The 14,299-nt window shown below is 33.8% G+C and overlaps 1 protein-coding gene across 1 annotated transcript; it reads left to right on the top strand.

The window, feature by feature from the left end:
* Positions 1-1,502: 1,502 nt before the first annotated feature.
* Positions 1,503-5,088, top strand: LOC139844026 (polyadenylate-binding protein RBP47B'). The gene is made up of 8 exons (XM_071834229.1): positions 1,503-1,742; positions 2,091-2,574; positions 2,769-2,827; positions 2,907-3,037; positions 3,823-3,910; positions 4,190-4,351; positions 4,480-4,583; positions 4,769-5,088. The coding sequence occupies exons 1-8, from the start codon at positions 1,542-1,544 to the stop codon at positions 4,848-4,850; spliced, it is 1,311 nt and encodes a 436-aa protein (XP_071690330.1). The 5' UTR covers positions 1,503-1,541; the 3' UTR covers positions 4,851-5,088.
* The last annotated feature ends 9,211 nt before the right edge of the window (positions 5,089-14,299 follow it).

Here is a 14,299-nt window from a genome sequence, read left to right as displayed (position 1 = left end):
TTGATATATATGTATATATTTGTTATAGGTTCGTGAATCGACCAGTGGCCAAGTGTTATTTTCCGGCGAAGTGAAAATCTGTGAAAGTGAGTTATAGTCCCATTTTTAAAATCTAATATTTTTGGAATGAGAATACATGCAGTTTTATAAATGTTTTACAAAATAGACACAAGTACGAAAAACTACATTCCATGGTTGAATTATTAAACCGAATATGCCCCTTTTAGTCTGGTAATCTAAAAATTAGGGAATAGACACCCTAATTGACGCGAATCCTAAAGATAGATCTATTGGGCTCAACAAACCTCATCCATGTTGCGGATGCTTTAGTACTTCGAAATTATCATGTCTGAAGGATGTCCCGGAATGATGGGGATATTCTATATGCATCTTGTTAATGTCGGTTACCAGGTGTTGACCATATGAATGATTTTTATGCAGATTGCTATTATGCATGCATGTTGTTTATGAAAAATGGAAATATGAAATCTTGTGGTCTATTATTACGATTTGATAAATATATAGGTTAAACCTATAACTCACCAACATTTTTGTTGACGTTTTAAGCATGTTTATTCTCAGGTGATTGTTAAGAGCTTCCGCTGTTGCATACTAAATTAATGACAAGATTTGGAGTCCATGTTTTGTTTAAAAACTGCATTCAAGATTTGGAGTCCATGTTTGTATGATATTGTAAACGATATATTGTAGATTATCATTACTTGATAATCTACGTAATGTTTTTTTTTTATTTTTCATCTTCCAAAACTATATAAAGAGAAATTCAATTTGAACGCGCATCGACAGCTTCTTTTATACCATACCATTGTTCTTCGGCACGATGGTACGTAGCGGACAATTCCGGAACACAGTCATTATACAACACGTCAGTGCGTTCGAACGATACATTTTCTTTCAAATATGCTAACAAGTCATGTGAACCAAAGTCGCGAACGTCAATGTCTTCAAACGAAGCTTTCGAACCACGCATATAATTGTAAACTTTATTTTCATTACAAAATTGACTACCCTAGTACACATCGAATGAGACAATGATCAGCGGAAGAGTCAACATTTTTTAGTAAATAAAGTAAAGTTTATGAAAATGTCATCAAAACTTGCTTATTTATGCAGTTCAGCACAAACTAGCATTTGTAATGCCGGTTTCAGAGAGTGTCATAAAAGCAAATCAAATCAGCATTAGAAATGCCAGTTTAAGACACAGGTGGCAAAAAAACTAGATCACTGGTTGAAAAGTGGTGTAATGCAGACACAAAACGGCATTCATAATGTCGATTTAGTTGTAACAAGTGGAAAACCGGCATGCACAATGCCGGTTTACTACTTTTTTTTTCTTTCAAAAACTAAATTTATAAATTACTTGGTAAAAAATAGCAATTCCATTTCTTTGTACCTCAAAAATTGCATTGCAACCGGCATTCATATTCATATTCATATTCATATTCATATTCATATAAAACGAGTACAAAGCTGCAAAAACAAAAAACAGTAAAAACTCTGAACTTGAAAACGCATCATCTATGGAAGCACAACAACAATGGACGATGGCCGCACCACCACAACCACAGCCACAGTATGCTTACGGAGCACCACCACCACCGCCGCAACAACCGTACCACCAACCTTCATCTCACGATGAAATCCGTACACTTTGGATTGGCGATTTACCTTATTGGGCCGATGAATCATACCTTCATTCCTGGTTCGCCGCTACGAATGAGGTTCTTTAATTTTAATTAACAAATTTTTTTATTACACACGTTTATTCCTTCCTATTGTACGTCTGATATGACTTTTAGGGTTTTCTAGGGTCTCATTAATTAAATTATGGAAAAATTGATAAATCGCCTTCCTTTGGGTACTGTTAGTAGTACAATAGTATATATCATTACAAATTTCGTTTAATATTGGTTGTTGTTCAATCAAATTTTTAGTAGCTTGTGGTTTGATTATAATGTATATAGATAAATAGATAAATACTATACCTAAGTTAGAACAGAATTTAGAAGTGTGACTGCTTAGCGGTTCATAAATCATAACGTTGATTGTGAAATATGTTATATGTGTAGGTACTTTCAATAAAAGTAATTCGTAACAAACTAACTGGGCTTCCAGAAGGTTATGGATTTGTAGAGTTTGGCTCACATTCAACAGCAGAAAGGGTTCTGCAATCATATAACGGAACACAAGTTCCAGGAACGGAATTAACTTTTAGGTTAAATTGGGCATCTTCAGGGATTGGAGAAAGACGACCTGATGCTGGTCCGGAGCATTCTATTTTTGTAGGTGATTTAGCACCCGATGTTACTGATCATTTGTTACAAGAGACTTTTAGGACTCAATATCCGTCTGTTAGAGGAGCCAAAGTTGTGACTGATCCTAATACGGGTCGTTCAAAAGGATATGGTTTTGTTAAATTTGCAGACGAGATGGAAAGAAACCGGGCCATGACTGAGATGAACGGGATTTATTGTTCAACTAGACCTATGCGAATCAGTGCAGCAACACCCAAAAAACCTATGGCTGTGTCACAGCAGTATGTTGCAACAAAAGGTACTGTATTTTCCCTTTTTCATCCCTTCTATTATAGGTTTGAACAGTTGTGCATGAGTCTAGGTAATCAGCTATAAAGAAGGATGTAGATTATGTTATTTGGATGTGTCTTTATTGTTTGATACTTTGTGATAATGTACTATTGTGTTTGTTAATAAACAATTAAACGGTTATCATGTTGTGTACATTGGCAGGGTTATATCCAGGTGCAGTGGCTACAATTCCTGTGGACAATGATTTAACTAACACAACGGTAAGCCGTAAGTCGGTTATTTCAGTTGTAGGTTTGTAACCTTTGTGTTTTTAATATGTATTATTGTTTTTTAATGTAGGTCTATGTTGGCAACCTTGACCATGCTATTACTGAGGAAGAATTGAAGCAGTACTTTTTGCAATTCGGGGAAATAGTATATGCCAAGATCCCTGTAGCCAAAGGATGCGGGTTTGTGCAGTTCACAGCCAGGTTTGTTTTTACTAGTAGAAATTTGATTGCTTTGATTTGACTTAACCTGTGTTTTTCATTTCAAAAATAAATTTAGCTTATGAGATTAAGTTTGCATGCATAGCAACTAGATTTGGCATCTTGGGCCCATCTAATTATGAATGGGCTGGTTTGGGTAATGTTTTATCTCTAATGGCCAATCATATCTAATCAAAATAATTTAGCTTAAATAGGTAAATCTCAAAAATTATTTATGACACATTAATGATTTTTGAATATAGTTTATCAAGGTTGCAAAAATTGCTAATCGGGGATTAATCGGCGGGAACCTTGTAGGGATTAATCGGATGCTGACTACTTTTGACTATGACTATTTTAGACCGATTTTACCGACTAAATCTAACTTTGACCGAATAAATCCACTTTTGACCGATTTTGACCTTTTGACCGATGATTAATCGGTTTGATTCCAAACACGTATATTCGGGGATTAAATTCGATTTTTCCAAACCTGTACTAGTTTTGATCAACAGTTTTGCATAAACATATCAGATTCGACCCATACAAACTTGCTTGTTTTGCCCGTTACTTGATTTACCAGCCTGCACCATTCTGTCTCCTCTAACAGCAATCCCTCTCTACCCATTAGAGTACTTTCGTGTGTTCGCTGGAAGACGTGTTTTTTTTTTTCTTCCTCATTACTGAATTTATTTTCTTTTAAGTTTAAATTGTATCTTCTTGATCTTTAATAAGGTCATCTGAGGTTTGACACTTAGACTCCATACTGGTGATTGTGTGCTATGCAGAGCATCTGCCGAAGAAGCAATACAAAGAATGCATGGAACCCAGATTGGTCAACTTGTGGTCCACCTTTCTTGGGGCAAGAACAAGCAGGTGAGCTTTCCTTTTGGTAGTTTTTTTTACTTAAGTTTAGAAGGTTTTATACGTTATGGGCACAATTTGGGTGTTTCTCAACCCGTTTGATCTGCTTTCCTCTGTATCTTTTTCTTTATTACATCCCCTCGTCCGACCCATTAGAATCAAAGTTTCACCCAAGGTGTTCCGTTTACCCAAAAAACGGGTTGAATTGCCAACCGTAGCCACATGCTTTGTCTTCAACTTTCTTCTGATGTGCTAACTAACTTTGACCAATTTCAATTTATTACATTTTAGGATCCATCTGCAGTCTGGAATGCACAAGCGGATCCAAATCAATGGGCCAGTGCGTACTATGGTTATGGGCAAGGTTATGATGCTTATGCTTATGGAGCTACTCAGGATCCATCATTGTATGCGTATGGTGCATATGGTGGTTATATGCAGTATCCACAACAGGCAAGGCATTCACTATATTGTTATGGCATATATATATGTTTAGAAATATTAGTTAAAATTGTGAATGTAGCATATATTAATCAAATAATGAGTTGTAAATGTATTAATTATCTGTAGTTGACTTTCAGGGTGAAGGTGGTCAGGATATGGGAGCAATGGCAGGTGGTGTTGCACCACCTGTGGAACAAAGGGAAGAAATTTATGACCCTTTGGCTACACCAGATGTTGATAAGTAAGCTTTTCCTTCCTTTTGTCTCATTTTAATATTTGTTTAAATATTTCCCGAGTAGTAAAAATAATACTAGGAACAATATGAATATGAATTCATAAGTATTTCATATTTGTGATCTTCAGTAAAATGTAATAAGGTATGATAAAATATAAAATGCTGTATGGTGGTGTTTTTTTTTTTTGTAGGCTAAATTCCGCGTATCTTGCCACGCATGGAAGCGCAATCCTGGGCCGTCCTATGTGGCAGAAAACATCGCTACAATCTTAGTTGCCAGACGAGCATGCTGTAATGTTAGGCTTGCCTGTAGTTTATCTACTTTTGAAATCGTAGCTGCAAAACAATGATATATTAGCAGAAGAGAAAACAGGCTACTTGGTAGTTATTAGGGTTGGCGATAGAAGCCATACTTTTGTATTTGGAAGCATAGTTTCCATCCATTTTATCAAGTGTTACACTTGAGTATGTATCTGGTTATATGCTTGTTGCTAGTTAATTCTTTGTCCAATTTGTTCGAACCTACACTAGTTTTCTGTTGGTAGTTAATTATTATATGGTGTATGTTTGGGCTGAAAATTCTCGAAAAGACCAGGAACCTGCCAGGATATAAATGGGGTTACGTTTGGGCGATCACAACGCACTTTTAAGTTTCAGGGTCGTGTTCTCCTGGACGTAAGTAAACGGGTTAACTAAATTAAGTTGTGAAAGGTTCTTTTAATATAAAATGGTACATGTGTTGGAGCTGTTTACATTAGTACGTATTCTGGTGGAAATTAACCTGTCAACGGGAAGGTTGAATTTGACCCGTTCACATATTCAGGTTTCGTTCAGGTTGTAAAAGAAGTTGCCAACTCATCAAAAATAGTTACATTTTGAAGCATTTAACCCAAAGTTATATGAATCCATAATGAAGGATGGTACTATATGGTGACAATTGGTTATGTTTTTGACTTGATATATCAAAAATATCCAACACGAAAGTAGTTAAACGAGTTAGGTATTTCGACCCTAACTTGTAACTAGTTAATCCGGAACAATTTAAGTAACCCCCGTTTAACAGATCAATCTCGAGTTCACATGTTAAATGGGTCAGTGTAAGGTTATTCGTTGCTCTCTAAATGAAACCAAAAACTTACCGCTTTATACAAGTACATTTTTAAGATGTAATTAGTTTGGTGTCTATTTTGGTGCGTTTAACCATCCCAAGGTAGTCCAAGTGGTTGGGGCCCTGAGATTCTTGCAAGAGGTCTCAGGTTCAATTCTTAGGGTGGCCAGGGAAGGGTTGGAAACAGCCAGAGAGTATTCCTGATGGGCTGCGTACACTAGAGTATGGGGTCGGATTACTCACCCTTCCCGGGTAACCCGAACAGGGAAAACCTTACAACTTTTTTTTTTTTTTTTTGGTGCGTTTGTTATAAATTGTTTCGGTACACCTATCATGTGTCATCATAAAAGGCTCTTTTATGTGGAATTATTGATGCTTGTACTGCATCCCAAACTACCAAACTAAGGGCGCGTTTGTTTACATCTTAATTGAATGGTTCAGCGCTGCATGCTAAACTATTCAGCATTCAGCGCGTTTGTTTCTGACCTCTAAATAACAGATGGTGCTAAACCATTCAGAGCTGGAATTGTCACTTAACCATTAAACATCAAGATTTTATGTAATTTCTTTTGTAAATTCTATCAAGAACACATTTCAAACAACTATTTTGTAATTTGTATTCATGTCAAATGTTAATAAGGTAATTTTTACATCATTCACGCTATTTATTAAAACTGAATATCAAACATGTTATTGTCATTCAAAAGCAATGTCATTCAAACAATTGAATCATTCAGATTAAGAACCATTCAACGTTAAATCATTCAGTTTTATCAACCGCATCCTAAGGCTCAATCAATAACATACATTTCCATGCTTCATGGGTTCGAGAGATACCCGGGTTCGAGTATCGGCAGGGGGTTTTCTGTGGATTTTCATCCGCCTGCCCCGTATGGGAGGGTTTAAGGGTGGGGGCCACGGTTTCCTCCTGGTGCGAATATGTGAGACTAACCACTAACATTGCCGTTCAAAAAAAAAAATAACACACATTTCCAACTCATATTTATACATGCTAAATGCTAATACTCCTCTTCTTTATCAGGTTTTCGCCTCGCGTTGTGAGCCGACTAATTCACAAAAATTAGGAATTCCTCTTCCAACTCGTCCCACAATGGACGTTATGGCAAAGAACAAGAAGAAAATAAAAGGAGAAATTTGTCCAATAGTCACAAATGGTGCCTCCACAAGTTGATATCCTAAATTTATGTTGTTTAATGGATTTAGACCCGAGACCTTCAGAAGGTTTAATCACATTTTAGAGTCCAAGTTATAACCACTTAGCTACCACCCGTGGTTTACAATATGCTAATTGTCTATTACAAATTTTGAAATTTGCAAAGTTCACACTATTACTCAATAAACAAAATTTATTTCCCAATTAATTCTTTTTAATTGGCGGAAATTGAAAATAATTTATGAGCACTTAAATTGAGGAAAAAAAAAAATACCTGTTTTCACATTTTCATTTTCTTTGTTATCACTTAAAGTTTTGGGCCACATCTCTTTTTTAATTTAAAATTGACCAATCAGATTTATGTATTTATTTAATTTAATATTTATATAATATTATATTATATTCAATAGTAAGGGGTGATGATTCGGAGAGAACCAATGGTGGGAGAGAACTCATCGAACTAGCAGACTGACCTTCAATTTATAAGCAGATTGAACATCAGTATGTCACAGATTGAACCTAATATGCAACAGATTGGACTCAATATACAACAGATTGAACCCAATATGCAATAGATTGACTCAATCTGCAATAAATTGGACCCAATCTGAAACAGATTGACCCAATCTGCAAAAAGATTGAACCCAATCTGCAACCAGATTTAACTCAATCTGCAACAGATTAAGCCTAATCTACAACATATTGGCCCAATTTGCAACAGATTGAACCCAATCTGCAAACATATTGGACCCAATCTGCAATCGATTGAACCCAAACTGTGTGCAGATTGAACCAATTTGTGTGCAGATTAACCCAATCTGTGAGCAGATTGAACTCAATCTTTATATAGACTAAAACTTTTTCTTAATGTAAAAATTGTGTGGATAGTCCCCGTGGTTTGTACTATATTGCATGGTTAATCAAAGTATCAGTTTTGAGTGTGGATAGTCCTTGTGGTTTGCAAGTGGAGCAAAGATAGTCCAATTCACTAATAGTGTTAAATTTGACAAGCATGTGAGGGTATTTTCGTCATTTAACGTTTCTTCTCCTTTTTATCTTCTTCATCTTCATCCTCATCTTCTTAATTAACTTTTTTCCATCTTACCTTTTTCTTCATTCATCCCAAAGTCATAAACCCTAAAATTTAATATTCCATTCTAAATATATATAATCTGAAATTAAATCCAAATCAAAACCTGACCACAAACCTTCATATGTTAAATCCACGAACCTTCATATGTTAAATCCGCAATTTCACGTCTGAGAACCAAAAGCCACTTTCAATCTTTTATCATCTCCTTTATAACCATCGACGAATTCCGACGGCGTCCGAGGACACAAACGAGATTACAAACTGTAACCGAATTAACATCATCAATCATATTCTTTTTTCAATCGCTAAGTCATCTCAGATCTGTATTCTTCGTCGGTCAAAGTTACGGTCAACAAACTTCACACTATAGGAAGATTCAGATCTTTACAATCAAATCCAAGCACATATTTAGATTCCTTGATATCTGTTTGTGCTATAGCAACCTTGAAGTCGGATTGAGATTCATCGAATCATTCCATATTCGAAAGTAAAACTTTGCAAAGTTATAGTCAAAAAATCAATCGAATCGTTTATGTGATTTTCGGGTTAAACAGATGATCATCGAGGATTCACAAGGTATTTTTGAGCATCTTTGATTCAGATATCAATATGTGAAACACCAGCGTCGCCACCACCGTCAATTTTCTCACTCGCTACAATATATTAATGTTCGAATTTCAAATATGGTAGTAAGAAACCTGCAACTGTCGCACCACCGTCATAAATTGTGAAACCGGAAGGTGGCGGTGGTGGAGCCTGCAAACCTTGCTTGTTATTTAATTAGGGTTTTAATTGGATGAAAAAGGGTGGAGATGAGTTTGTGTTTATTTTTTCAGGAAAGAGTGCATGTGTTTAATGATTGAACATAGCTGATCTAGACTTTTTTCCGTTGATTTATCATTTATGTTTAGTTTTGTCTATTGATTTTGTTTTTAGTTTTTATCTTTTCAGAATTTAGTGTTATCATATTGGGTGATGAATATAAATATGAAGATGAAGATGAAGATGAGATATGTAATTAAAGGTGAAGATAGCTCAAATGATGAAAATACCCTCACATGCTTGTCAAATGATTAACTGTAACGGAAAAAATTGAACAATGTTAGTGAATTGGACTATCTTTGCTCCTTTTGCAAACCACATGGACTATCCACACTCAAAACCGATACTTTGATTAAACATGCAATACGGTACAAACCACAGGGACTATCCGTGCAATTTTTTCTGTTTTAATTTTTAAAATAAAATTTAGTTTGTATATAGATTGAGTTCAATCCATGTACAGATTGAACTCAATCTGTACACAGATTGAACCCAATCTGTGCACAAATTGAACTCAGCCCAATATGTGCACAGATTGAACCCAATCTGTGCACAAATAGAACTTAAATAAACCCAATCTGTGATTTTTTGGCGTCTTGATCTTTAACGTGATTGAATGGTGAATCATAATATGTTTCTGATATCTCTTATCAAGTTATGGGATTCATTGGTATTGTTGTGAAGCTGTTACAACGGGCTCTATTTTGTTCGCTTATATGATAGATGCATATGGTATATGCATCTCTCAAAATCAATCCTAAAGAAAAAATTAAAAACGTAGATTTGTTAGGTTATATCTCGTGAATCTATCTGCAAATTTTCAGATTCTAACTCTTAGATTTGAGCTCGAATTCGTGAGTCAAATATTCGGGGAAAAAGTCAACAGCTACTTCATAACTCAAATTCATAATCTATATGATGTTTCATATTGTAATGATGATTGACGAGCATTAGATGCAACATTTTAAGCAACTTTTATATTGGAATCATTATCTAAAACGCCTTGGATTTATGAATTTTGAGTTTGTAATCAAAAAAGGCTACAACGTCGGATTTTTCTATATCCTTTAATTATTTGATTTCTCTCATATCCGAAGTTCTCTCTAGATCTTTAAGTGTCATAATACTCCATTATGGGAGGCAAAAGAATTTGTGTTTCTTAAAAGCTATAATTTGTTATTTCGATCATCTCAACAAAAATAATTAATATAAATTAGTAATTGAAAAATAAAAAATAATGCAAAATCAAGTAATGTTTAGGTCACGTTACCTTCTCATTAATTATTACTCCATCCATCCAATATCTATTATCCATTATTTCATATTGGAGTGACTCAAATTAATTGTGCACTTTCATAAATGAAAAAAAAAAAGAATTATGTGATAAAAGTTCTTTTTGACCATATTTTATTCATGTAGGACAAAATGTAGTAAAGAGTAAGATTGAAAAGTTAACAAAACACTACATACAACAGGTACTTTATCTTATACCGTGTATTTTTTGTCTAAGGACAATGAATTTGGGACGGAGGGAGTAGTTATTAATTTTTAATTGAAGGGCAAATGATCCGGAAAGGTAACATAAGTTACATGATTTGCCGATAAAGGTAATATGAGTTTTGATGACGCCCGAAAAGGATTACGTGTTTCAATTTTTATCTGAAAAGGATTATGATATGAAAAAATGTGCAATTGAGAGTAATATCGTCAAATTTCGTTAAGTGCTCACATCTGCGAGGCATGTGAGGGGCAAAATTACACGCTTGATCCGGAACCTTATAAAAATAATAAAAAATAAAAAAGTAATAAAATAATAAAATTTTTAGAATAAATTTAAAATTTTGAATTGCCGAACACGGAAAACCTTCTACCTTTTTTTAAAAAAAAAATTGAATTTATTATTATTTTTTCAATAAAAATAAAAAAATAAAAAAGTTCAATAAAATTAAAAAAAAAATTTAAAAAATTAAAAAAAAAAAGAAAAAAAGGAAAAACACTGTGCACATAATAATTTACACATATAATCAAGCAAATAGTAGTCTAACACATGATAATAGTCTAACTCATGTTAATCTTTATAGATATCATATCCAGAGTAGCAAAATCTGCTACTTTATACTTTAAGCACATATAGTTCCACTCACTGATTACCAGCAACAGAAGAAACTCGAAGTTCTCATCTTGCTGAGCCTTCTCTTTGTCCTTTTCACCTGAAAATGATATAATAAAATCAGTAATTATACCTCGGTACCAACAACAAAACATATATACAAATTACAAAAACACAATAAAATAGACAGGTCATCCGCACGAAGGACCTTCATCCGTGCGGATGAGTCACCTCGTTCATGCAGAGGATACTTCGGTCGCACGACCAACCACATCATTCACACGACCCCTGCTCCTTCGCACGAACCACTTCAACGAATCAAGTTTGGTTACCACAACTCATTCGCACGACCCAATACTGATTCACACAGGCCAGCAGGTGCTTCGCTCGAAGCACATTTCAGTCGCACGAAATGACAAGACTTAGCAAATGACAAGACTTAGCAAATTCATTCGCACGACCCAATACTGATTCACACAGGCCAGCAGGTGCTTCGCTCGAAGCACATTTCAGTCGCACGAAATGACAAGACTTAGCAAATTCAACCCATGTTCCAACCCTAGTCCGCAAGAAATAGTAAGTGGTTCGCACAAACCACGAGCTCCTTTGCACTAACGAAAGCTCATTCGGACGAAGTTGAAGAACGGATAGCAGCAAAAGTCTTAACGGGTTTCAAAACCGTTTCTTCTAGATTGAAAGCACACGAAGCTCATATAACATTATTATATAACAATAAACAAGCCTAACAAACGCATAAACACAAGATTGAAGTAAAAATCTAACTAAAACCTATATAAATACAAACCCTAGATTAAAACAAGATTAAACCAAAGAATCAAAGCACATACCTTGAAAATAAAATCAGATTCTAGGCTTGATTCAATCAAAAAATACTTAAAGATTAGGTTAGGGTTTGTGATGTAGTGACCCGAACTTTTCCATGTTTATATATATTAATTGAGATTGATATTTACATGATTAAATGTTTCCAACATGTTAAGCAATCAAACTTGTTAAGACTTGATTAATTGAAATATGTTTCATATAGACAATTGACCACCCAAGTTGACCGATGATTCACGAACGTTAAAACTTGTAAAAACTATACGATGACATATATATGGTTATATATATAGTTAACATGTTTTTATTATAAGTATGTATCTCATTAGGTATTTTAACAATGAGTTATATACATAAAAATGAGACTATTAATTTAAGAAACTCGAAAACGATATATATAACGATTATCGTTATAACAACGTCTTACTAGGTACATATGAATCATATTAAGATATTGATACACTTGGTTAATTATGTTTTATGATAAGTAAATATATTATTAAGTGTATTAACAATGAAATACATATGTAAAAATAAGACTACTAACTTAATGATTTCGAAACGAGACATATATGTAACGATTATCGTTGTAACGACATTTAACTGTATATACATCATACTAAGATATATTATATATCATAATATCATGATAATATAATAATTTAACATCTCATTTGTTATAATAAACAATGGGTTAACAACATTCAACAAGATCGTTAACCTAAAGGTTTCAAAACAACATTTACATGTAACGACTAACGATGACTTAACGACTCAGTTAAAATGTATATACATGTAGTGTTTTAATATGTATTCATACACTTTTGAAAGACTTCAAGACACTTATCAAAATACTTCTACTTAACAAAAATGCTTACAATTACATCCTCGTTCAGTTTCATCAACAATTCTACTCGTATGCACCCGTATTCGTACTCGTACAATACACAGCTTTTAGATGTATGTACTATTGGTATATACACTCCAATGATCAGCTCTTAGCAGCCCATGTGAGTCACCTAATACATGTGGGAACCATCATTTGGCAACTAGCATGAAATATCTCATAAAATTACAAAAATATGAGTAATCATTCATGACTTATTTACATGAAAACAAAATTACATATCCTTTATATCTAATCCATACACCAACGACCAAAAACACCTACAAACACTTTCATTCTTCAATTTTCTTCATCTAATTGATCTCTCTCAAGTTCTATCTTCAAGTTCTAAGTGTTCTTCATATATTTTACAAGTTCTAGTTACATAAAATCAAGAATACTTTCAAGTTTGCTAGCTCACTTCCAATCTTGTAAGGTGATCATCCAACCTCAAGAAATCTTTGTTTCTTACAGTAGGTTATCATTCTAATACAAGGTAATAATCATATTCAAACTTTGGTTCAATTTCTATAACTATAACAATCTTATTTCAAGTGATGATCTTACTTGAACTTGTTTTCGTGTCATGATTCTGCTTCAAGAACTTCGAGCCATCCAAGGATCCGTTGAAGCTAGATCCATTTTTCTCTTTTCCAGTAGGTTTATCCAAGGAACTTAAGGTAGTAATGATGTTCATAACATCATTCGATTCATACATATAAAGCTATCTTATTCGAAGGTTTAAACTTGTAATCACTAGAACATAGTTTAGTTAATTCTAAACTTGTTCGCAAACAAAAGTTAATCCTTCTAACTTGACTTTTAAAATCAACTAAACACATGTTCTATATCTATATGATATGCTAACTTAATGATTTAAAACCTGGAAACACGAAAAACACCGTAAAACTGGATTTACGCCGTCGTAGTAACACCGCGGGCTGTTTTGGGTTAGTTAATTAAAAACTATGATAAACTTTGATTTAAAAGTTGTTATTCTGAGAAAATGATTTTTATTATGAACATGAAACTATATCCAAAAATTATGGTTAAACTCAAAGTGGAAGTATGTTTTCTAAAATGGTCATCTAGACGTCGTTCTTTCGACTGAAATGACTACCTTTACAAAAACGACTTGTAACTTATTTTTCCGACTATAAACCTATACTTTTTCTGTTTAGATTCATAAATTAGAGTTCAATATGAAATCATAGCAATTTGATTCACTCAAAACGGATTTAAAATGAAGAAGTTATGGGTAAAACAAGATTGGATAATTTTTCTCATTTTAGCTACGTGAAAATTGGTAACAAATCTATTCCAACCATAACTTAATCAACTTGTATTGTATATTATGTAATCTTGAGATACCATAGACACGTATACAATGTTTCGACCTATCATGTCGACACATCTATATATATTTCGGAACAACCATAGACACTCTATATGTGAATATTGGAGTTAGCTATACAGGGTTGAGGTTGATTCCAAAATTTATATAGTTTGAGTTGTGATCAATACTGAGATACGTATACACTGGGTCGTGGATTGATTCAAGATAATATTTATCGATTTATTTCTGTACATCTAACTGTGGACAACTAGTTATAGGTTACTAACGAGGACAGCTGACTTAATAAACTTAAAACATCAAAATATATTAAAAGTGTTGTAAATATATTT

The sequence above is a fragment of the Rutidosis leptorrhynchoides genome, chromosome 4 (assembly GCF_046630445.1).
Source record: "Rutidosis leptorrhynchoides isolate AG116_Rl617_1_P2 chromosome 4, CSIRO_AGI_Rlap_v1, whole genome shotgun sequence".
Taxonomy (NCBI): Eukaryota; Viridiplantae; Streptophyta; class Magnoliopsida; order Asterales; family Asteraceae; genus Rutidosis; species Rutidosis leptorrhynchoides.
This window is presented reverse-complemented; position numbering and strand designations above follow the sequence as displayed.

Coding starts and splice junctions, on each gene's coding strand:
- LOC139844026 (XM_071834229.1), top strand. CDS start 1,542: ATGGAAGCACAACAACAATGGACGATGGCCGCACCACCACAACCACAG. Junction 3,038..3,822: donor TTTGTGCAGTTCACAGCCAG/GTTTGTTTTTAC, acceptor TGTGCTATGCAG/AGCATCTGCCGAAGAAGCAA. Junction 3,911..4,189: donor CTTGGGGCAAGAACAAGCAG/GTGAGCTTTCCT, acceptor ATTACATTTTAG/GATCCATCTGCAGTCTGGAA.